Genomic DNA, 26,254 nt, shown 5'->3' on the forward strand with positions numbered 1-26,254 from the left:
TTTAATTTGAGAATCCCAATTTCTTTTTCCTCAAATGCTTGAAGTAGTTCTTCATTCTACTTATTTGATTTTTCAAGGTCTTCTTTTAGAGAGACAACCTCAGCTTCAAGACCTTTACCGTAATTGGTTCTTTCTTTAAGTTCCTTGGTTGTTGTATCATTTTCATTCACTTGATTTCTTAATGATGTTACTTCATCCTGTAGCCTTTGACATTGATCTTCCTTTTCCTTGTACTGCTTCTTTATTTTGTTTCCTTCCTCCAACTAAGTTTTTAACCTAGTAACCTCCTTTTCGTAGGTACATTCCCTTTTATCAAATAGATCTTGTTGATCTCTAATTTTATCTGTGAGCCTTTTAACTTCTACTTCTATGGTCATTAGATTTCTTTCACTTTTACCCATAAGAGAAAATTCAGTTGTTTCATTGTCACATTCATTACCTTCAATTTTGCATGAACGGGGAAAGGTATCACTAGAGGACCAAAAATCAGTACCTAATAATTCTTTTGTTTGATCATCTTCATTCTGAGGTGATTCTGAATCTGAATATTTTCTTCCATCTAATAGACAATTGTCTCTATCACGGTCACTGTCTCTTTGAGATGTCTTCTTCTTTTGAGGTGCTTTCTTCTTTTGCTTCTTTCCCATTGTCTTGACAGATCTCCTTCAAGCGATAAAGCTTCTGCCAATTGTTGGGAAAAACACTGGGGGGTGAATCAGTATTTTCAAATAAATAACTTTTTCATTTCATATTCTAATTTCTATACGTGACTTTACTGAAAGGAACCCGTGTGTGTACGCCACTGTTCTTAAGACAACCAACGTACATCCAGTAAACTTATGTTTCAGTTAATTCATCATTTGTTTGTCTTCATCCAGTGCATCAGTATTTTATTAAACATTAGATAGACAATAACCATGTGTTGTAAGAACAAAAAAAACCATCACACATAAGAAACACATATGAACACTAGGATTTAAGGTGGAAACCCAATGCGGGAAAAAGCCACGTGTTGTTGTCGTCTCTATCTTCTTTTTAATATTTTACAATCTTGTATTGGTGCAGACTCATACCAGTACGCAGGCACCCACCTGCGAAAGGCTACAACCTTCGCTCGTTCTCTAACTCCTACTAGAAGGGAGCTCCAACCCCCTGATCTGATCACCAGCTATTACTAGCAGGAAGCTTCGACTTCCTCACTAAAGGCTCCAACCCCCAGCAACATCCATGGACCACGTTTCATAAATTTTCACACTGGATCTACTATCAACACTTAAGCTCAATATCAATAATGAATTGTAGCTCACACTGTAATACAACTAAATCAACCAATCACTGAAACCCAATCAACTGACACTTAATCAAAACTCAACCAATCAACTGGAACAGTCAGATCACTGTAACCAGTACACAGAACTGAACTCAGAATACTGCATCAACACACAGAATCAACTGCAATCCTGATCATTCAAATGCCAAAATGTATATGCTACTTCACTTAAGGCAACCCGCATGTATATGCGCTTTTCAATAGAGAAACCCGCGTACCTATTTTAATATACTGAAAATTGAAAACTTGTAATTTTGAATCAGGCATAGATTTGACCAAAGATATACTGAAATACTCTGTTAGCTTACTAAACCCTCATACAACTAGCAACATCAATAATCTTTTCAACCAATCAACATGTATACAAATTCAACTTCATCATTCAATCAGTTCTACTTTATACATTATCACTCAACCCAGATCAACATGAGGACTTCATTGACAGACATCTGGGAAACAACAGCACTGATTAGGTTGATCATTCATATATGAACAAAAACCCTTACTTTATATTCGCGACTTTGAAGAAGCAAACCCGCGTGTATATGCGCTTTTCCCTAGACCAACGTATAGATCTGTAAATTTTGACCTAAAATTGTGCAGCTCTTCAAAACTTCAGAAAGGCCTAGATCATAATATTCAGAGATAAAAACATGCATCAATACTTAGATCTAGTTAATCCATGAGCAGATCATACAATGAAAAGTCATTTCAAGTCTCATGATCCCAATCCATCATTGTGTTCATCGGTGAATAATTATTTCAGATCTACGTGACAATTATGGCCCTTACAATGCAAATATACTTCAAATTGAAGTATTCATCAAAAACCCTTTCACATGCACACTTATCACTTTGATCTTTACCTCCTTACATAGTTTAGTCCTTATCCAATACCACGAGTCAAAACTACACTAGTGCTGGTGGTAATCTTTGACGAGATCAATATCCATTGTCGCGCTCATTACTATGGGCCAATACCATGGTAGAGACCCTTACTATTTAGAATACCATGGTGAAAAAACCACACGCTACTTTGCTTCACCAAACTCGCGTGTATACGTGACTTGGCCTTGACAAACCCATGTATAGATTTTCAAATATTCACCTCTATCAAACTTCTTATTCTAATCTGTAAACCTTTGACCCATCATTCTGGTACTTTGTTCCATCATTCGATCACCTCTGAACTAATCTGTGGATTCATCTAGTTACAATATACTTGTCCTGTTACAAGTGAGTTGCCATCAAGGACAACACATGCATCAGAATGCCAACAGCATCCAAACATGCTCTTACGATTCAGCATCTGTATATCCATGTAGTCTCGAATCCCCGACAGTGTATCTCAGTCCATAGTGGATTGTGCCTCGGAGATATCTCAAGAGATTCTTGGCAACAATCAAATGAATGTGATGAGGCTCGGCCATATATTGACTCAATTTGTTCACAGCGAAGCATATGTCAAGACGGGAGTTGCCCAAAACATCAGTTCCCCCACAAGTTGATTATACTCTGTATGGTTTGCCAGTCTGAGCCCAGCAGCACTTCCACATAGCTTCTTGAAGTTGAGTTCCATCAGAGTAGTCACGAACTTGCAGTCCACCATCCCACATCTCTCAAGTAGCTTCAAAATATATTTTCCTCGAGAAAGGAAATTCTCACCTGGCTTTTGTCAGACCTACAACCCTAGGAAATAATGCATCAGTCACGGGTCCTTCATCTCGAACTCGGAAGCCAACTCCCTCTTGCTTTGATGAATGAGAGGGTCATTGCCTTTTAGAAAGAGATCATCCACATAAAGGACTAGAATAAGAGGTCTGTCATTTTCAACCTTGAAGTATAGGTTCGGATCAGCATCACTTCTTGTATATCCCAGCTTCATAAGATAGATATCGATCATCTCATACCAAGCCCTAAGGGCTTCCTTCAACCCATAGAGGGATTTCATCAACCTGCATACATGTGTCTCATGATCTTGAACCTCGAACCCTTCAGGTTGTTCCACATATGCTTCCTCCTTAAGCGAACCATGCAAGAAGGCAATTTTGACATCCATCTAACGAAGGTTCCATCCTTGCGAAGCAGCAAGAGCTATGATCGAATGGATGGAGGTATATCAGGCAACTAATGCAAATATCTCATCATAGTCTACTCCTTCCTTTTGAGAGAAGCCTCGAGCTACAAATCTGGCCTTGAATTTCTCAACATCTTTGTGTAGATTTTGCAGTGTGTCCAAGAAATGCAATGCTCTGCTCACATCAACCCAATTCATAACGAGTAAATGGGCGGAGAAGCCTGGTAACAGGAAGCCATGGCTGCTTGTGCAAGATGTTGGCAGAAGGCCTCTTCATTGTTTGGCTTTCTTCTTCTTCACAGGAACCTGGAGGAATACCCCCTGCATCTCCTTTCCCTCCTTCGTGGCGCCAAATGGTAATGTAAAATTTGTTACTTTCTATGGATCAGGGGCAGGCTTGTTCTTGCACACAATCGATCTCCATCCATGTCTATCATTTGTTGTTTCCAATCCCCTCACAAGAACCTCCTTAAAACTGACCCCCATCTCATCCATAACGGTCTTAAGTGTTGGAGGCATCGTGGAAGGGGAGGGCGACAGTAGAGGGACATACAAAGTGGTGGTGGTTGGTGAGGACAGCCATGAAGCGGGGATAGTGGAAATATATGATTCTGTATTCAAGTCATGGAGAATTGCAGGACCCCTGCCACATGAAACTCACATCAGCTCCATGTTTGATCTTGTACAACCATTTTGAAGTGACCACAAACATATTCTTGGGTCTAGGAACCACATCGCAGACATCATTCTTCATTATTGACTCATACTCTTCGTTCATCGCATCCTTCCAAACCTGTTGCTTTACAACTTCTTCGAATGTACAAGGCTCAAATTGTACAATGGTACTCATGGCAACTAAGTAGCCTTGGTACCTATTCTTCTTCTTGCTTTCACGAATTGTCCCCCTCTGTGCAATTTGTTTCTCGACATCTTCAAGAGTATCTTTAAGCCACAAAGGCCTCTTTCTTGTAGTAGAGGGATCACAAGGAGGTGGATCAATGGGATCCATCGGTCCTTCAACATCAGGCATCGGTTCATCTGACAAAGATTCATCCTTCTTTCTTGCATCATCATCATCATCATTGTTCTTCCTAGGAATAGGAAGATCTTGAATCTTTCTAAGTGCAAAATCTTAATCAAAAATGACATTGTGACTTAATTCCACTTCCCTTTGACTAGGCACATAAATTCTATATGCCTTCGAAGTTTCACTGTAGCTTACGAATGTTCCTTTCTTCCCAGATGCATCTAGTTTGTTTCTTTTCTCTTTCGACACATGAAAGTATACGGGACATCCAAAAATTCTAAAATGAGAAACATCAGGTTTCTTACCGGTGAATACTTCTTCGGGTGTCTTGAAGTCCAACGCTTGATGTGGGCATCGGTTTTGGACATACACAGCAGTGTTGACAACTTCTCCCCATAAGAACTTTGGAAGACCTTGATCATGAAGCATAGCCTAGGTAGCTTCAATGATAGTACGATTCTTTCTTTCGAAAACACCATTTTGCTCAAGAGTATAAGTGGTTGTAGTCTCCCTCTTAACGCCATCTTCCCTGCAATAGTCTTTGAAGTCATTAGACTCATATTCGGTCCCATTATCGGTCCTCGAAAATTTTATCTTCTTCCCTATTTGATTCTCGACCAAGGGTTTGAAGGAGAGGAACCATTTCAATGCTTCATTCTTCTTCTTTAAGAAATAGATCTATGTCTTGTGAGAGAAGTCATCCACAAAAATAGCATAATACAAATATCCACTCAAAGATGTCATGGGAAACATACCTGATAGATCAGAATGGACCAATTGAAGAATATTAGTGGTTTCAGTCTCAGTTGAGGGGAATGGTCCCCTTGTATGTTTTCCAGCTTCACATCCCTGACAAACACCTTCATGAATCAAGTTGAATTCGGGCATACCTGTGACCATCTTCCTTACATCGAGTAAGGCTTTAAAATGAAGGTGAGAAAATCTTCGGTGCCATAATTCAGATTGAAGAGAGGTGTCACAAATCATAGCTCCCAACGGACTTCCTCCAACTTGATAGAGACCTTCAACTCTGAATCCTAGAGTGAATGCATCTCTTGGATTCCTTTGCCACAGACGAACCTTCCCATCAACGAATGACACCTTAAAACCTTTATCTTCCATTGCAGAATTAGAAACCAAGTTCTTTTTCAAGTCAGGTGCATATAACACTTCTTGTAGGTGAAGGGTTTGACCTTGATTTAAGTGAAGAGTAACGGTCCCAATTCCTTTCACAAGATAGGTGGCATTGTCCCCAAGTATGATCTCCATATTTGTCTTCTTCTCAACCAGGTTTGAAAGAGCTTCTTTATACCCAGTGAAGAGCCTTGAGGCACCACTATCAATGTATCTAGAGGAGAGGCAGTGGAGAGGGAAGAAATAAGATAAAATTCTTTTTGTTTTACAACATTAACTTCATCATACCTGGCGTTTCTCGACTTCTTGGGAGGATGACCACCTCCATTTTAAGAAGTAGGAGCTTCCTCTTTCCTTTGTTATTAAAGTTGTTGTTCCTTCGATTGCCATTGCCCTTGAAGTTGTTATTATTGTTGTCATCATCTCATGGAGTATCCTTCTTGTGAGGACACTCTCTAGCGAAGTGGCCAAACTTGTTACAATTGAAGCATCTTCCTTTTCTTCCTTCTTTGAATCCCTGCTTGAACCCTTGTCCTTGATTCCTTGGACCAGCATTGTTCCTTCTCTTAGAATGAGCGGAGAAGGCAGTAAGATTGTTTCCATTTGAGGGCTTGTCTCATTCCATCATCCTTATTTCTTCTTGAGTGCATCTGGCCAATAGTTCCTCATATCCGGAATCTTGTCATTGTTAAGAATGGTAGTGTTGAACACATCCCAATCTCTTGTAAGGCCCCCAAGTGCAATAAGAGAGAGTTCCCTATCACCAATGACTTGTCCAATAGATAAGAGATCATTCTTGATCTCGGTAATCCTCATGAAGTAGGATTGGATGGATTCAACTCTATCCATATTGATATCTTTCAGCTTGTTCTTGAGAAAGATTTGATTTGCATTGTTCACTTTGAACATCCCAACCAGCGTTTCATAGATCTCCTTAGATGTTTCCAAATCAGAGATATATGCAACCAAAGGCTTATGAATGGAATCAACAATAATATTCTTAGCTTTTACCTCACATTTCTTGTACTTGGTTTGTGCAACAACGGATGCATTTGAAGGAGGCTTTGCTATTCTTCCTTTGACATAGTCCATGGCATCATTCTCTTCCAAAGTCAAATCCAAAGTCATCTTCCATGCATGATAGTCATATTTGTCCTTAAGCTTGTCCTCAGATTTGAACAAAAATGTAGTTGTCATTGGGACTAGTTCCAAGTCCTTGTCCAACAACTTCCTTTAGTGATTGTTTTGCTTTACTCTTGCTTGGGCTTTGTCTTCATCTGAGCTTTGATACCATGTTAATTTTAAATAACAATGGTATGTTCTATGCTTAAGACAATTTACTTCAATGTTCCTTTAGCAGCCCAATGACAAATTCCAATTATATCCAGTAGAAATCACATTAACTTATAAATATTGACAGTAAATGCAGATAAAACATAAAAAATCATATTCAAAAGAGAAGTCAAGACAAGAGGACACAAGATGTGGCGCATGCTAGGGCAAACCCCAATGTGGGGACACCCTTTGATCAAATCTTCTTATTATTCTTCAATAGTTCTGTAGAGAGAGAGAGTACAAATATAAGCCCAAAACAGATATACTAAAACAGCAGTCAAATCAGCTCTAACCAGAAAGTCAACGGTGGTCAAAGCTGCCCCAAAACATCCTCCAAACAATAGTCCAATTTGGTCTTCCAAGAGAGTCAAAGTCAGCTCAAAATCTTTGGTCAAACCTAGTCAAAGGAGAGAGAAAGTTTGCTGTAATTTTCTGCAATCAAACTTGAAGTCAACGCTTGTCAAACACCTCCAAATGCCTCTATTTCTATGCCAATAAATGCGGCCTAGGAAAAACGAAATTATGGCCCAAAAATCGAGGTCAGCGCTAATCAAACACCCCTTGGTCAACGCTAGTCAACACTCTGCAATTTCGACTTGTTCTGCCCAGAAAAACTCGGCCTCCCGCCACACGTGCGAAGAAGAAAGAGAGCTGCCCAGCGACATGTGCTAAGTAAAAGAGAGAAGCCTCCAAAGTTTTTTGACCCAATCAAGAGAGAGAAGAAGATGTGATGAGATGATGATCTCCAAATGAGGAAAAGGTCTCTCTTATTTATACACAATGTTGAGGGTGAAGAGAGACATCTGTTGGCCTTCATGAGCCTACATTTGACTGGTGCCAACCTTGACAATTTGTCCATAGGAGAAATAAATTCATAATTCCATTTCTTCTTGTGAGAATGAGATTATCTTTATATCAAAATTGTACCTCTCTGAAAGAGGAATCCAATGCAATAATTATCTCCATCATATGAGCTGTCCCAAGGTGGAAATGGCACTAGTTGCCAATTTTAACAGTTCTAGATGGCAGTTGTCATATGAAATAATGATGGAATAAAGTGGGGCAACAAGGAGAGCTCCAAGCCACATGCCATGATACAAGGGTAGCTATAATGAGGGAAGCCCGCATATGGGTATAAATATGTAGGAAGGAGCTACATGAGTTACCCCAACCTTTGTTTTTCCACTGTTCTTGATATGTCTCTTTCCTTTTATTGATTTTTCTTTCTTTTATTGCTTGGGGCTCCAAGGAATGAGAGCATGATGTGAATGATATAGCAATGGATACCCCCTTGGGGTAGGGCAGTTCATCGCCCGCCAAGGGTTGGGACAATCATGGGTTCCTTAATGATCCAGGAGGCTCACATAAGGGGCCTTACGAAATAGAGTGGTGGCCATAATGATAGGGGTAGAGCTCATGTTCGGCTTTTGCCCACATGCTAATTTTTTGTCCCTGCCATATTTTGCATTTTGTGGTACATTTCTTGTTGAGAGTGGTCAAATTATGATTTTTACTTTCTTTTAGCTACATCAACCTCTGGGGCATCATTCTAGGCCCGCCCAAAGTGTGGACAAGGGGAGGGGGAAGCTAACTCCTTGTGGACCCAATGGATGAATGTGGACCCGAATGGGAAATATGTGAAAGGGGTTATAATGAGTGGAGGGGGATGGTGTATGTGATGTGAGGGAGTGAGACTACGTAGCCAAAATCAAGGTTTCCCATGTAGTGCCACTCCTAAAGCTAGTAGTCAATAAAGGATATACCATGAGGCTAGGATACAAGACTAACCACCAAGGTTGGACAAGGGGACAAGAGTACATACCAAGCCCATTCTTTCCGCCGAATCCCCCCACTAATTCATGTCTAGATGTGTCCATAATAAGTAAGCAAAAGTACCCAATTACATAATGAAAGTCATACCTTCGGGGTTGGAAGGTCCACCTTTAAACATATAATTTCATCACAGAATGGGCATAGGAACATAATGGTTGGCTCGGGTGGCGGAAATGGTGGCAAATCGAGCTATCTGGACTCAAAACTTTGTTTTTCATTGTTTTTAAAGAATTTTTTGAAATTTTTCATTGATTTGGGATGGGTTATTTGTTATGACTATGAGAACCAATTTTTTATTTTCATTTTCTCATTTTTTTTAAACATTGTTTATTTTTTTTGAATTTTCATTGTTTTTTGGCATTTTCCATTGGCATTTGGTTGGGTAACTTGGGTTTGGAAATTGGGATTTTGGAAATAATTAACTTGTAATTTTGTAAATGCTAAATTGTAATTTGTATTATGTAATCCTAAATTCCTATTTCCTAATCCTTATTTTTCCATAGGTTTGCAAATTCAAAATTCAAAAACAAACATGCCAAGGAAATTGGATCCTTTCTGGGAATATGGTGAACCTAAAACTCCGAATGATAGACAAAACTTGTATTGCAAGTTGTGTGGAAAGGAGATATTCGGGGGGGTGTACAGGTTGAAGTTCCACCTTGCACAAATCCTGGACGTAATGTGGAGCCCTGTAAAAATACAAATGCTGAAATTATCCGAAAAGCCATGAAATCATTGGGAGAATTAGAGCACACTAAAGAGGCCAAAGAATAACTTTTGAGGCAACTAAAAAGGTCAGCTGAAGGAAGTGGGCCAAGTGGCACTGGTTCTACTGCAGCGTCAGTCAATCCGGTAGCTGCATCATCATTTTTTGTTCCTCGAACCACACCTGGTGCACAACCAACTATCGGTTCAATGCTAAAAAGAAATGAAAAACAACAAGCTGACAAGTTGATGACAAAATTTCTCCTCTGGAGTGATATTCCTTTCAGCATTGTAAGGAATAATCCATTTTTCCAACCTACTGTTGATGTTATTGCCAGTGTTGGCCCGGGGTACAAAATCCCTTCTCTTCATGATTTTAGAGGCCGGCTTCTTCAAGATGAAAAGCGTGACTGCACCCAAAGATTGGAGGATTTTAGGGCATCATGGGCACAAACAGGATGCACTGTTATGTCAGATGGTTGGACTGACCAAAAGGGGAGAACCCTTATAAACTTCTTGGTTAGTTGTCCCAAGGGGACTATGTTTATCAAATCTATTGATGCAACTCATCAAATCAAAGATGCAAGAACTTTATGTGATTTGCTGGATGTGTTTATTTTGGAGGTGGGTGCAGAAAATGTTGTCCAAGTCATAACGGACAATGCTGCAAATTATGTTGTTGCTGGTAGAATGCTTATGGACAGGCATCCTACTTTATTTTGGACACCTTGCGCTGCCCATTGTATTGATTTGATGTTAGAGGACATAGGGAAAATTCCCTTTGTCAAAGAGACTGTTGACTCATCAAAAAGCATCACAAAATTTATTTACAATCACACATCTGTGCTTAGCTTGATGAGACAATGCACCAACAACAAAGAGTTGGTGCGCCCCGCCATTACACGGTTTGCGACGAGTTTCATATCTCTTCAATCCCTCTTGAAATCTATGTGGGATTTGAAGAGAATGTTTCTTTCAGAGGAGTGGCGTTCTTCGCCAATGAGCCGCAAACCAGAAGGAGAGGCCGTGTGCAGACTTGTTTCATACCAAGAAGACTTCTGGGCGGGAGTGCAGGAGGTGTGCGCTGTCACTGAACCTTTGGTAAAGGTTCTTCGGTTGGTAGATGGTGAGAAGCCCGCAATGGGCTATTTGTATGAAGCCATGGACAGGGCCAAAGAAGCCATTCGGTCCTACTATGATGACAAGGGAGATGATGGGTTCCAGAGACAACTCCTTCTATGGAACGTCATTGATGAGCGATGGAACAACACACTCCATCGTCCCATTCATGCTGCTGGGCTTTTCCTGAACCCTGCATTTTCTTATGCATGTGGGTTTGATTTTGATACTGAGGTCGTGGAAGGATTATTAACCTGTGTCCAGAAGATGGTGAGATCTCCAGAACAACGTATAGAGATCTCTAGACAAATTGAGACATATAAGATGTCAGGTGGCACATTTGGCTTTGAGATGGCTGTCATTGATAGGACGATTAAAATGCCAGGTATTTTTTAGTTTGTACTTTGTAACTTTGTTTCAAATTTCATTGTCTCTTCAAATTCCATTTTTTTCTTATGTTTATTTAAAATTTTATTTGTAATTTTGTTGTAGACGCATGGTGGAAGATGTATGGTGGCAGAGTACCCCTTTTGCAAAAGCTTGCCGTACGCATCCTCAGCCAAACATGCAGCTCCTCGGGATGTGAGCGCAATTGGAGTGTATTTGAAAAAATACACAACAAGAAGCGCAATAGGTTAACAACTTAACACTTAAACATTTAAAATATTGCAAATTTCCAAATAAATTTTTGAATTCATTAAACAATATTTTTTTTTATAATATTAATTATTAATTATTATTTCATGAACTTTGTACAGGTTGGAGTCCCGTAGACTTAATGACATGGTCTATGTCTACTACAATCTTCGATTGTGGGTGAGGCAACTAGAGAAGACACCTGATATGGATGCCATCTCATTGGATGGGATTGACACCACTGCTGAATGGAGGGTTGAGACCGAGAGGCCTCTCATGGATCCCACTGAGGATTGGTTAGTGCAGGATGAGGGGGAGGAGGAGGGGGAGGAGGAGCAGGAGCAGGAGGAGGAGGAGTTGGAGGAGCAGGAGGAGGAGGTGACACCGCCTACCCGGGCTACCACTACCACCAGTAGAGGATGTGGTCTCCGTCTACCTACAGTAGCTGCTACTTCTACAGCTACTCCTTCAGCTTCTAGAGCACATCAGACTCCACTGCCATTTCCACCACCACAGGCACCAGCATCTTCATCTAGGGGGAAAGAGAAAGCAGTAACATTTTCTCGCAAGAGGGGCAGAGGAAATCAATAGGATTAGAGTCTTAGACTTTCATTTTATTGTATATGACATTATGACATGATGAGATACATTATCATATTTTTTGTTGATATTTTGAGGCTGAGTTGGGACTCAGGACTTACTATTCAGGACATGATTCAATGTTATGTGTGATTTTAGCGCTAGAAATGATATTAAACATCTTATATATTAGTTTTTTTATCATATTTATGTGTCAATGTATTTATTTTATGTTGTAGATGGTTTAGATATTAAAAAAATTGAAAAAAAAATGAATATTTTTGTGCCAAACGATTTTTTCCCGATTTTTTCTGCTTTTTTTTTCTTTTTTCCCGATTTTTTTTTTTCCGCTTTTTTCCCGGCGCCGAATAAATCCTGATCGCGATTTTAACAACATTGGTTTTTATAGAAGCAAAACAAAAAAAAAAATTAATCTACATACCTTTTTTACGGACAAATTGGTGATCTTGGCTTGGATTCCTCCTAAAAACGCTTGGATTCGCTCCCAAATCCGACGGAAACCCTTTAGCTGCTCTCCCTCACCTCTTCTCCTCCTCCTCCGCGCGGACAGCCAAATGAATAAAAAAAAAATCGATTTTTGCATATAAAAGCCCGCTGCCCGTGCCTGTAGCGATTTTTTCACAAAAAATCGCGATTTTTTGAAAAACTCGGATTTTTTCGAAAAAATCGGGTATAAAAAAAATTGGCGATTTTTATGGATAAAAATCGCGATTTGATCGGGTTATGGTTAAAATCGTTATCGGGATTTTAACAACACTGATCTGGAGGCTACAAGGGGTTGCTGGCTACTGGCTGAAGACAATCTAGGAAAAAAATTTCTCCTATGGGTGTCACCCACTGGTGGTGGGTAACAACCTGCTCCAACTAGGACATGATCTCTCAGTAGAGTGAACAAACGTACTTGAACGAGGAGGTCATGAAAACACCAGTTATTTCTTAGGATCGCAGACATGTTACCTACACATTCAAAGACTAAGCATACGGGACAACATGTTTTTGCGGCATCTCTTGATCGTCCATGCTTTTGTTGGTCCATAAAAATCAATCAAGAAATAAAATTTAATTCTAAATGCAATTTTAATCTAAATGAATCTTAATCTAGCATGATAATATCATATGACATTAGCTCTAAAGCAAAAAACAGCATGCAATGCATCCTACTCTAATATGCATATTACATCACACAAGTACTAAGTGTAATCATAGACCCAATGAAACCAATATATCATCCAGTCAATATGTGAACGACTGCCCCTCTTCTTACTCATGCAATAGATCCAAAGGGAAGGGCAAGATGCTCGGAACGACTATATGGAAGGTCACAAGGGCGGGAGGTGGGAAAATGGAATATCCTCATATGAAGGATCATGGACAAAGAGGGAGTAAAGGGATACAACCTATTCCATAGGATCCTCTCTTTCAACCAAAAGATAGAGATATCAACAATTAAGCCCATAAATTTCCAATGAATGGAAACCTTAGGCATACCATCCTCATCATGGTCCCTATCATTTATATCGAGTTTTGCAGCCACCACAAGGTCATGATCGGAAGGAATAGGAGACCGATGACATGGAGAGACAAAAAAGTAGGTTGCCCATGATGATCACACTTAGGAGAGCGTGAGGATTCCTCATTATTAGTGATAATGTAAGAATGGTTTGAGGAAAGGGTCCACACGAGACTCAACAACATTCCCAAGATCGTGAGGAAAGAAAAGGGTCCTATGGATGTCATCATCATCAGTGTCATAGATAGGATCCTTGTCAAAATGATGCCCATGAACCTCCCATTTCCCCTTTTCAATATGTAAGTATTCATTGATATCAAAGTTCAAAGGGGGAGCGAGATCACTTTTCCCAAGATCTTCATGATGTTCAATGACGGCTTCCTCTTGAATATCCAATGGTGGGCACACCTAAAAATGTTAAAGAAAGTCATCAAAGAATGCTTCAATAGATGAGATACTCTTAGGTCTGCAATTATGTAACCATGAATCATGACCATGGACGGATCTCATAAATAGCATCATAAGGACATCGTGATGAACCAATTCCGCCTTTGAGGCATATGTGGCAAATCTTGCCACATGATCAACTACAGATAGTGGATCACCATCAAACTTGGGCATCCCATGTATGATAGTCCAGGTGAGATGCTTAGGGCGTCCAGGAATGTGAACGATGTCCAAGGCAAGTAAATCGTCAAAGAAAGACATCCTATTGAGTTAGGCATATCAGTTATGTAGGAGCTGCCAAGGTGAATTTAAATGTGCCTAAATATATGCTTGCTTCACCCTTCAAGCATTGACTTTGGAGTTCAATGAAGAACTAGAGCTTCGTTCTTCCAATGGAGTTGCAAAGAATGATATGTCAATATTTTTGTACGAGAATCAAGACACACGTCTCGTGTCCCCAACAATGATGCCAAAAATGTTACCACACAATCTAGCAAGGGTCCTAGAAGGGATTCCTAAGGGACAACTACTAGACCAAATGGCAACAACAGGATAAGGACCCACTGTCACCTCAATTAATTTCCACTGCCCTTTACGGACTTTCACCGATGGGAGGAGTCCCTATATTAAGGAAATCACTAGAATGATGAGGTCAATAAAAACGTGCAATGTGATTTCCAAAGCCCATTCACAAGAGAGGCTCAAACAATGGCTTGCTTTCTCTCCAAGAAAGGCTTAGGGAGGGAGGCCTAGACCTAGGTAAAAAGGATATTCAAAAAGGAATGTACTTAGATCAAGGATTCCCAAGGAGATAGAAGGACCTCTCTTAAGGTCTTGTGAGATAACAAGCATATAAATGTTTGGGACCACAAGAGAGACCTAGGGGATCCAAGCAAGGCCTGGGGTTTAAGATGATCACCAACAATATGACTAGGCCAAGCAAGGATGAGAATAAGGGTCAATGAAAGATGAACTTCCATTGAGTTTTTGAGTGAGAAAGGACCCTTTGAAAGCCACCAACCAAAGAAACCTGGGAGCGAAAATGATGTTGGTGCTAGGGCTTGGGTTTTCTCCAAATTTAACAGTGGAAAATGCTTCAAACTTTGTGGACACTTGGAGGACACCCCAATGCAACTATAGACCAACTCACGCTTGATTTGGGCTATCCTAATGCATTTCGCACAAGGCCCTAGGAAACTATTACGGTTAGGGCAAAAAATAGGAAAAAAGGTGAAGAAAAGGGTTTGGAGATTGATCAACTAGGAATGGGGTCCAGTGCCTTGACAATTGGGAGAAGTTGAGTCAAGATAGGCCTTGATGAAGGAATTTCGGTCTACCAAGGAGCCCAATGCTGCTTTTCGCTATCCCTAGATGAGGCAACTACCTAGCAACAAGGGATTTATACTTCGATTTAGCAATAGATGATGGAGTTTAAAGGTTTATTAATCAATACAAGCCTCTAGGAACATTCATTAACTTTATCTTTGACATGTAATGCATGCAATACTTCAAAATCCAAGTGTTTCCACTAGTTCACATTACAATTAGGGCACAAACGGACTTGACAAGACATTCCATACATTAATCATGTAACATAGTAAAGAAAATAGCATTAAATGACAGTTTCAAGAGAAAGAGAATATATCCATCCATCACATTTGCAATTAGAAGCTCCAAGATAAGAAAAGCAAAGATCCAAACATCAAAATGCATCAAGAACAACCAATTTCGTCCATCAATTGTAGGTCTGAATTCTTTTCACAAGAGAAATCCTAAACCAAATGGTGATGAATGATACAATGAGGCTCTCATGTATTTATATGAGTCTTAGGGTATTCGAATAGCCTAAATTAGCCTAATAATGCCCCTAGAATAAAATAATGTGCACAATAACACTACTTTAGTGACAAGCCCACCAAATAGCTCCAAAAGATAAATAATAAGACTCTCAAGAGGGTCGAAATGATAGAACAATAGCTAATGGGGTTGTTGGAAGGCCAAATCAAGTCCCTCATGTGCCACAATGAATAGGAGGGCTTCAATGACAATGATGAGGGGGTGGCCCCTTAAATCTCCAAGAAAATAACCTGTGGTGCTCCCAAGTGGTTGTGGGGGCACAAAGAATGGCCTCATGGGTCTCCCAACTGAATCAAGCAAACCTATGCTCCATCTATAAGGGTTGGAGTAATGATACAAACCCTCCCTTCTCTCCCTGAGTGAGACAAAACCCCATCTGGGCCTTGTATCAACTGCTAAGTGTGTGGTCCAAGTGCTTCATCATCATTGAATAACAGGGACACGAGCAAGCAATAAGTTGTGTTGAAGGGTCCATGGTGTGGTTATCTGCTCTCTGTTGTGGTGGAGGCCCATGGCTCTCAACACTCACCCTACAAGTGCCATTATGACCCCCTAAAGGGCTTGGATCCCATATAGGGAGGCCAAGCCCAAGATGAAGACCCACCTGCAATCATGTATAAGATCTAATGTGTCTCCTCACATTCTAGTACAACAATTTCATTAGTGCAATTGAGTAAATGAGCTTACAAATCAGGGAACCAATACTTCATAGTGGCATGCCCTTTCATAATGGGCTTTACAATGTACAGGTGTCTCCAGGGTCAAGAGGGAGGTTAATCAAGGACCCTATTTGGTGGTTTCAAGCTCTAAGGGTATGACAAGTCATGGTACATCTATTAGATGGAAGGTGTCGTATGAAATAATTATGAACAAATTGGAGCAAAAGGGAGGGATGAAAGCCACATGCCATGGTTCAAGGGTAGCTATAATGAGGGAAGCCCACACTTGGGTGTATAGATATAGGAGGGAGAAATCGTGGTACATGAGTTACCTCGGCCTTTGTTTTTCCACCCTTCTCCATATGCCTTTTTTAACTGCTTGGGGTTCTAGGGAATGAGACATGATGTGAAGGATATAGCAGTGGATACTCCCTTCAAGTAGGGAAATTCATTGTCCACCAGGGGTTGGGACAATCATGGGTTCCTTAATGATCCAGGGGGCTCACATAAGGGGCCCAAGGAACCAGGGTGATGAACATAATGATAGGGGTAGAGCTCATGTTCAGTTTTTGCCCACATGCTAATTTTTTGTCTCAGCCATCTCTTGCATTTTGTGGTACATTTCGTGTTGAGAGTGACCAAGTTATGCTTTTTACTTTCTTTTAGCTCCATCAACATTTAGGGCATTGTTCCAAGCCTGACACAAAGTGTGGACAAGGGGAGGGTGAAGCTAGATCCTTGTGACCCCAATGGACGAATGTGGAACCAGATGGGAAATATGTGAAAGGGGTTATAATGAGCAGAAGGGAATGATGTATGTGGTGTCAAGGAGCGGGACTACGTAGCCAAAATCAAGGTTTCCTGTGTAGTGCCACTCCTAAAGCTAGTAGTCAATAAAGGAGATCCCACTAGACTAGGACACAAGACTAACCACCAAGTTGGACAAGGGGACAAGAGTACAAACCAATCCCATTCTTTCCGTGGAATCCCCCCACTAATTCATGTCTAGATGTGTCCATAATAAGCAAAACCACCCAATTACATAATGAAAGTCATAACTTATATGTTGGAAGGCCCACCTTCAAACATACAATCATAATAGAATGGGCGAGGGTAGATAATGGCTGGATCAGGTGCCAAAGATGGTGGCACATTGAGCCATCTGGAGGCTGCAAGGGGTTGTTGACTATTCGCTGAAGACAATCCAGGAGAAAATTTTCTCCTATTGGTGCCACCCACTGGTGGTGGATAACAGGTACTAAACCAATTGAGAACTGGTCTAAACCATTGTCTTAAAAACCAAGACTAGATTTTGTACTAGTCCACCTATCAAACCAGGTTTCAGACCAAAACTAGATCAAACCGACTTGCACAGAATTCAATGAATAGGTCTTTAAAAAAATACACAAAATAATATTTTTTAATGAAAAACAAATTTCAAACCATGATTCCAAACCATTAGAGACAAAATATGCAAAGTTTGTTCCTCTATATACCATGTAAAGGTGCATATATCAAAATAGCACTGAGTGTAATACATATCATCAACAAAATACATAATCAATGAAGCTATAATTGGCCTCTAGAGTCCAAAAACAATGCTACAAGTTGTTGGGCCACTAGCCTACTACAAATCATTGAACAACATGATCACTCATCAAATTCATTATTAATTCATATCACTACTAGAAATGGGATCATCAACAAGAGCTACATAAAAATCACTTGGCTTAAAGTCTTCAAATTCAAATTCCTCAACCTTATAATATGGTAGAAATTCAGAAAGCTTAACATGCCTAACCAATGATTTTGATTTGAGTGAAGAGTTCATCTCCTCAACCTTATAATATGGTAGAAAAAGCTTAAAATTCCTAATAAATTATTTTGGTTTGAGTGAAGCGTACATTTTTGTTAAGGCCATGGCAAAGGAGTTCAACAATCAATACCACCAACATCAAAGTACATAAAGGGCGTCATTCTCTTGATTAAAAATCAATTCCCTACCCCCATACATGATAGAACTCAATGAAAATGTTGCAAGCCTACCAATCCTAAAATCCTGAAAACTATTCAGTCTATCAAATTTTGTGTGGGATGTTAAATTCTAATTTCTCTGCATTAACTCTGATATGGCTAGAACCACTCTTAAGAATCTTGAAACAATTAATGGTAATGTTAAAATTTTAAGTAAAAAATGATATTTCCTTTTACTTTAAGAATTTAAAATTACCGTTGGTAGCCCACATTGTTAAAGTTGAGTTAGGTTTTTTATTTAGGATTAGGGTTTGAGGAGGGGGAGGGTTGGTTTTATAGCCAAGGGGGATTATTTTGAAAGGGAAACTACCCCTAGTTTCTTCCAAAACCACCTAAAAAACCGCCACTGTGGGTCCTAGACTCTCCCCACCACATGTGAGATATGACTAGCCTAGTTTGGAGTGGAATCGACAAATTCAAGCCAATTGGTCCCAATTAGATACCAACCAATCTCCAAGACAAACTTTTCTACTAATTCATTGGCTAAAGGTTGTTGACCAACTAGTTTGACCAATTACCAATTCAAACCAACCCATTTTTCTAGTTGTTTTGATACTAGGGAGGTTGGTTCAACCACTAATTTAGGAGTTGAACCATCTAGGTCGACACTGATAACACCAATAGTGACAAAGGGGAGGAAGAAAGCAAGAACAATAGAAAAGAGCAAAGTTGAGGGCAATATAGGGCAACATCCTATGGGCAATAACAGAAATGATGTGGATAAGAGAAACATTGGTTTCCTGAAAATTAATAGTTCCATGTGTGTCATTTGAACAAGTCATGAATTTTCCCATATTTAATAAAGGATGACAACTAAGAAGGATGAAACAAATCAAGTTCAAGAGTTTTCAAATTAACCAAAAGACATCAAGAGATACAAGTTTGGGAAGGTCAAGGTAATAAGAATGACAAATGACAAAGCAAAATGTGTCATGACATGAAATGAAATGAAATTATACTAATATCTACAAGTGAGAAAAATAGGCCCATGGGACTAAGAACAACAATATTTAACAATGAGGAATGCCTTGAGCATCTTCAAAGTAGTTTGAAAACAAGTAAAAGAAAGTATGATAAATGACGTAGAGAAAAGTGTTGGAAACTAGGAAAACCAAGGGATGCTAGATACAACTAATGAGGTAAAGTAGAAAGATGGTGATGTGATAAAATAGGACTAGATACAAAAAATAATATGACAAATGCAAGACGTTTTTTTTTCCCAAGGATGAAGAATGCAAGACTTGCATAAAAAGGCAAAGAAATTCAAGAGAAGGAAAAAAGTGGTAGGGGTGTAGGGGCATGAAAAAGTCAAGAGCAGCAAAATTGCAAAAGAAGGGAAAATGTTAAGGGGAATTGAAGAAGAGTAATCAAAAGGGAGCATGAGTATTAAAATTCACTTAGTTTACAATGTTGTAGGCATGATCAATAAGGGATGGGCAACATGACAAGGACCAAAATTGGCAAGCTCTAATATTACTTGTACGCAAGGATAGCTATGTGGATCGATAAGGTCATTCACACCATAGGAGATGCTTAGATTAGAGAGAAAGTAACAATTAAATATATTGAATAGGAAATTGTGACAAAGTACAAAATGGTAAATGTCATACATATAATATCAGCATGCTTCTTACATTGCAATGGTCACCATTGGGCAATGACATTTACCATTTGCACAGGGACCTGCCAGCCCCCCCAACCAAAATAAAAAAATGTGCCCTCTGTTCTTGTGTTTTTGGGACTTGTGGACCCTTAGGAAACGTCCCTAAACTGTTGGAGACTTCATGAAGGACTTGTTGGCCATCCCCAAGGCATTTTGGGCAAATGTCAAGTACATTCTAGACAAATTTCAAGGATTTTTTGGACAGATTTCATGGATTTTCTGAGCAGATTCCAAGGATATTCCAAGAATATATCTTCAATTTTAACAATCATGGACATTGGTGATTAGACAATATGATCATTTCTTCCATTCATTATTTTTGTATTGCACTGAATCTAAATTGGTCGTACAAGTTGTAACTCAAAACATGGATTTTGCATGTTGACTTTCAATTTGGGTTTCTAGTGATTTGAATATTGTATTTTAAGCAATAACATTACAACAAGGAAAGCCTCCATGCCAAGAAAATAGGAAATGCAAAATTTCAAAGGATTGACACTTGTGGTTATTGCTTTTGTTCTTCTCATATTTTAGGTCATCTAAGCTTTTACATATTGTCTATCAGTTTCCAAGTGTCATTCAATTCCAGTGTTTCCACCATCCCAACCTCAAGCATTGTAAAAGAATCAGATAGTAGTGACTTGAATTAGGTACTAAATGTTTGATTAAATTCCTATTCAATCACCTTCTTAATCCGGTATATGAATATAATCTCTTTACAGAACCAAAGTGTTTTATAGTGGGTTTCAACACAGTTGTTAAAGTCTGAAAACCTATTGAGAAGGGAATGTCTTTTATGTTTTATCAAAACCATCATTAACAAGAAACATGAGGAAGAAAAGCTGCTACAGAGACAGTTCTCTATCTCATAGACTCTTCATGGACCTTGTTGCAAATTTCAAATAGATACACTTAAGTTTCTAAAGCTAAACTACATTTTGCTAGTGTCTAATGGCCAATAATAGAAAATCAATCGGCCCTTTTTTGAATTGCTCAAGCTTTTCAAAGTTGGCAAGTGTAAGTATTCAGCATAAAAATATATAATATAGCTTGTCATGCATACAAGCTTGAAGCAACAACGAATTTTGAATTTTTTATATTCTTTATATAATATGTGTGTGTACATATATATTTTATTTTCATCCCTTGAAATTTTTGGGGCTGCACTCTCGCTGCCCCGGGGATGCATCCCCCCATGTTCCCATTTCCCCTGTCCCTAAAACTTGTAAAACATAATTATTAATTGATAACTTACGAGAAATAATTAATGTTTATAGCAATAGATCTAACATCATACAACAAAATCTCAGAAGTAATGGGTTGCACATAGAGTTACTAAAAACTTGTTGCCCTATATGTGGTCTTGCATCATACGTCTTCAAAATCTATATGTTATAATAGTTATTTTACAACCCAGCTCAAGGAAAAATAAATTTAATTTGTAGAATATGGGTCCATCACCCTTCAATTACAAGTTCATCCAAAGTGCATAGACCATTTTATAATTAACAACATATACAATATATATTTTTTCTAGTTTTGCATATCTGTTAGAGCGATCTTATTGATTTTTGATACTAGCTTGCATCTCAGTCAAATCCAATAACCTTGTCATGGTGAAATTGTTGTTGTCTGTATTGGTCACATTTATTCAATCAATAGTAAAAGACCTTCATTGAGTTGCACTAAAGGGGTTAACATCTCACTTAATTTTGCCTTTTCATTCACTGGAATATGTTGTTGGCTGAGGGTTTATCTTGAGTACTTCATTTGATTTATGCTTTAAAAACTCCTAAGAATTAAACTGATACTTGAAGTTGTTCAACGTCTTTTCTTTAAAATCTAACATTCAGCTCTCATTTTATCTCATTTGCTGGCACATTACGAGTTTGATCATACATGGATGTCATTTACACATAAAATATGAAAAATCCTTTTTCACTGGAGTCACCTCCATTGTCATAAAGTTACTGCAAGAAGGGTTACAGCATATGATAAGGATATTATAGGTCCTTTGTGTTGCAATACAAGACTTAATGTATTCAAATGCCGGTTGTGGCTCTGATATGGCCTAAAGTCTGAATCATGGTTTGCACTGACATCTAAGGGGTGTGTGTCTAATTGGAAATTTTTGGATGCCACTGGAATCTTAATAATCTTAGCATAATCAATTAGCATCTAAACTAAGAAATCTCGATTTGATGCAATTTATTTCCAGCATTATCACTCACAGTTAATGATTTGATTTGACGCTTAATCTTAAATTCACAGTCTAATATAAATGGTTCATGGCTTGTCCACATATCATTTAATGAGCAGCCTTTTTTCCACTGTTGACCTGTGACAAACGTAATGTGCGAAAAATTGATATTCTGGGATTCTATCACACCATTAAAGATACATAAAACTGTGATATTTTATGCTATATTCCACTAGCTGAATGAGACTGCCAATATATCATGATGTAGTTATAGACTATAACATGTGCGAATGCTATAAACTCATGGTTCATTATGCTGGTTATTGTCTTCAATTTTGTGCACTAATCTGAAATGTCATAATAGCAGTATAATATCTGAGTTTGAGGAACTGAACCACACTTAAATCACATTTAAGTTGCTCATATTGGTTTGAAATCACACTGCTGTTTATTCTTAATGGGACAGGATTCGCACTCGCAATTTCATGTTACATTTTGGATCGTTGATGTGAATGTTCATTTTTGGCACTCGTGAATTAAAACGACTGGTTTAGCAGCACATGGTCACAGCCCCTCTTTGTTATCTTCTTTGAGATGTTTGTCCAACAGTTTGTGTTTGATGTAGTAATTGTGGACCATGGTCATCAAAGACTGTCATAACATAATCATTTCCAGAATTCTAACACAAGTTCATGTTAATGGTAATCCACATTTCAATTGGAAAACTTGTGTTACACTTGTTAACCATACAACACTTTGCATATTTTATTTCACTCTTAACTTATGGCAATATGATTGTTTGATCAATCACATTCATAATCAATCCAAGCTAAAAAATACTCCCACATCTACAAAATTTAGCTAGATAGACCTTGGGGATACCCCCCTAGACTAGGGATTTTGTAGTCTAAAATGTGGGGCAAGGTCACAAAAGTGACAGTGGATGGCTTGCTTGGCAGTTGCCTCTAGGCTCTCCTATTGTAGTTAGGACTCTTTTCATCTATGCAAGAGTTTGAGTGGAACAGGACCACTTCAGGCTAGCAATACTTTGAGAAAAATTGCTGAATGATTACAGATCAGTAAAATAAATCAGTGAAAACAATCCTTTTAAAGGTGGCACTAAAACTGTCAAAAATTCTGCAACTTGATCAAATCTATAACTACACTGCAGCATAGTTTCTTAAAGATTGTAGAACAAAATTACAACTTTACGGATGCTTGTAAAGCTATGGCCTAGCAGTAAGTTGGAGCACTTTTGACAGCAATGACCCATGCTCAAGAAATGGCAAGCATGCTGCTGCTATGTTAATAGGGGTTTGGGAGCAGATAAAGTTCAGGTGCAAGTCCTAGGTGATTTTGACTGAATTTGGCACAAAATTATCAAAATCATCAATTTGGCACAAAATTAAAGTTCAGGTGCAAGTCCCTCAATTTGGCACAAAATTATCAAAATCAACTCAGGGAATGACTGAACAAGGTAAAATAGTAAGAGTTGATTCACAATCAAGAAAATCTCCAGTGTTGACTCATTAAAATCAGAAGAAAAAAAAATACACTAAATTTCAAAGAAAAAGATATATTTCACATATATGGAAGTTATCCATATAATGCCAACCATTTATAAATATCATTTTAAAGCACATAGATGATCCTACATAGTACAAAATGCCTTAAATTCAAACAGTTAACAGGTATGCTCGTTGTGACTTGTCTGCTGCGAAATGGAGCATACTATTTTATTAGTTTTAATTCCCACAGCTATGTGATTTAACATCAAGCAATTGTAGAGATCACAAGAGAGAGAGAAGGATCAAATGGAACCACCAACAAAATCAAAATCAAGATGAAGCATAAGTACATCATAAAGAGAAGCTAAGATGAACCCATCAACAAGAGAAACACAGGATATGGTGCATATAGGCTAAAGTATCAATCACTATGAATCAATATGATGTGATGATACAAATGATAGCTTGGGTTGTGTATTTTTCCATAAATCAAATGAGCCATATCTTCAAGAAGGAAGGCATGCCTTCAAAACGGGGTTATGGGCCCACTGAAAAGGGCACACACCCTAGGAGAGTTACTAGGCCAACCTAGTCAAATATATATAAAAACAATCGAGAGGATGTTTAGCCATAAATGACCAGATGTGAAGATTTCCATCCTTGTAACACCTGCCCCCTTAATGTTATCATGGGGACTTGAAGGAGGAGGTTTGCACATGCCTAGCTCAATAGAGATACAACCGTAGCTCAAAATGGAAAGGAGAGTGGGTATGAGATAACCCAAATCAAATACAAGCATGAATAGGTATATGAAGACCCAACCGTCATCATAGAACTACTCAACTCCTAAGGAAATTTTTGGCCAATAAGGCTTGCCTATAGGAAGAAGAAAAAATTGAAATAAATATCTCCCTTCTCCATTTTTTCCTTCTTCATTTTTTCCTTCTTCAATATCTCCTTTCTGGCTTACCTCTATCCTTTTGCAAGTGCTCCTTCCAATTTGGAATTGGCCTCTGTGGTCATAGCTGGCTGAGCACTGGTCATGCAGTATATAACTCTTCTCAGCCTTTTTGGAATCTAGTCCCAAAGGAAATTAACATGGACGTGAGCTCACCCGATTTGGCATCTTCAGACTCATCCATCTGCAAACATTGTCAAAAGGAGCATGCTAAAATGAATGCAGAAATTTGTGATTTGCGTGTGATGCTCTACCAACAGAGAGCCTCAGATTGCAACATGTTGGACACTATTGAAGCTCAACAACAAGAAATTTCTCGTTTAGAGGACGAAGTTGAAGCACTTCAAGGCATAATTATGGATCTCCAACTACAAAATGCCAAGCCGACCAGCCCTACAGAGGACCTGCATAGGGATATAGATCTTAATCGCCCAGTTGATTCTTCTGACTAAGTTGTTTTGTCATGACTGGTTTCAAATGCTTACTTCTCTTGTTTCAATTTTGTCGTGTCTATACTACTAGGATAATAAGGGTATTATTGGAGTTAGCAGATTTCGCTGTTATCTGGGCATGGGTAGATAGTTTTCATGTGACAGCCCAGATGTCCATGGACAAATTTGCAATATAAATCTCTCCGGTATGTCACGATCAGGCGCAGATTTAATACAAATGTACTCATTCCTGCTGCAAGAAAAGAAAAAAAACCATCCCCAAAACACCATAAGCACCAATACCAATACAATTCCACAATTAAGAAAAGAGAGTCTCTAGCAAAGAAATGAAAGAAGGAACTAATGGCATTTGTTGCATATAGGATATCCCATAAGGACAAATAGTGTGAAGGATTTAGAACCACACAATTAGATTGAGACAATGAAATACGCTTGGAGTCATCCTTAGAGTCAAAGTAGAGTGAGATAAATGTAATTGACTAGTGAGAGGAAATTGCATCAGAGGTGCATTAAAGGGTCTCCCTTCATAAACAAATTGCAACATGCTTGTTAGAGTCATTATATATAATCATCAAAAGCTAAGTGTAGACCTTGTGTCACCAACTAGAAAATCCAACATAAAAATACAAATCCTTGAAATATGAAGATTATCTCCAAATTAATGTTTTAAAAAACAGTCCACTCAAACTTAGACTCAACCAAGTTGACCAAGTTGACCCTGAACCATATTGGCTATTCCATCTAAGTCCATACCAACTCAACCAAGTTGGTCTATTTCCTACCGCAATACACAGTTTGACAAAAACTTACATAAACCCTAAATTCTATCACTCAAAACCCTAAAATCAAACTATATAGACACTGCCCCCCACCCCACTTTTCCCTCCATTTTCCTTACACCTCTCTCATTCAATACTTGGGAGCATCTAATTTAAATTGAGCTCATGCCGAGAATCCCATTTTGAGCAATGGTGTGAAGTTTGATGATTGATCATGTTGATCAATTATATGTGGTAGGCCAATCACTTCTAACATGTTTTTTGGACTCTAGATGATATTTAGACTCTAGAGCCTCATTGATTATGTATTTTATTTCTTTTATGTATTGCACTAACATTTTGAAAGCTCCTGCCAAAACCCGCTCATGAAACGGATGTCCCTGTCACTGGT

At 38.7% G+C, this 26,254-nt stretch overlaps 1 protein-coding gene and 1 long non-coding RNA gene across 2 annotated transcripts in view; one reads left to right on the forward strand and one right to left on the reverse strand.

The window, feature by feature from the left end:
* Positions 1-26,254, reverse strand: part of LOC149212431 (uncharacterized) — a 53,178-nt gene that overhangs the window by 17,259 nt on the left and 9,665 nt on the right. The window lies entirely within an intron of this gene.
* On the forward strand, positions 9,833-25,084 carry LOC149212432 (uncharacterized). The gene is made up of 4 exons (XM_089393110.1): positions 9,833-10,945; positions 11,053-11,194; positions 11,319-11,552; positions 24,700-25,084. Exons 1-4 carry the CDS (start codon positions 9,910-9,912, stop codon positions 25,082-25,084), a joined length of 1,797 nt encoding a protein of 598 aa, XP_089249236.1. The 5' UTR covers positions 9,833-9,909.

This window comes from Pinus tabuliformis, chromosome 1_1 (assembly GCF_031772625.1).
Source record: "Pinus tabuliformis cultivar Carrire ecotype Pingquan chromosome 1_1, CPIR1, whole genome shotgun sequence".
Taxonomy (NCBI): domain Eukaryota; kingdom Viridiplantae; phylum Streptophyta; class Pinopsida; order Pinales; family Pinaceae; genus Pinus; species Pinus tabuliformis.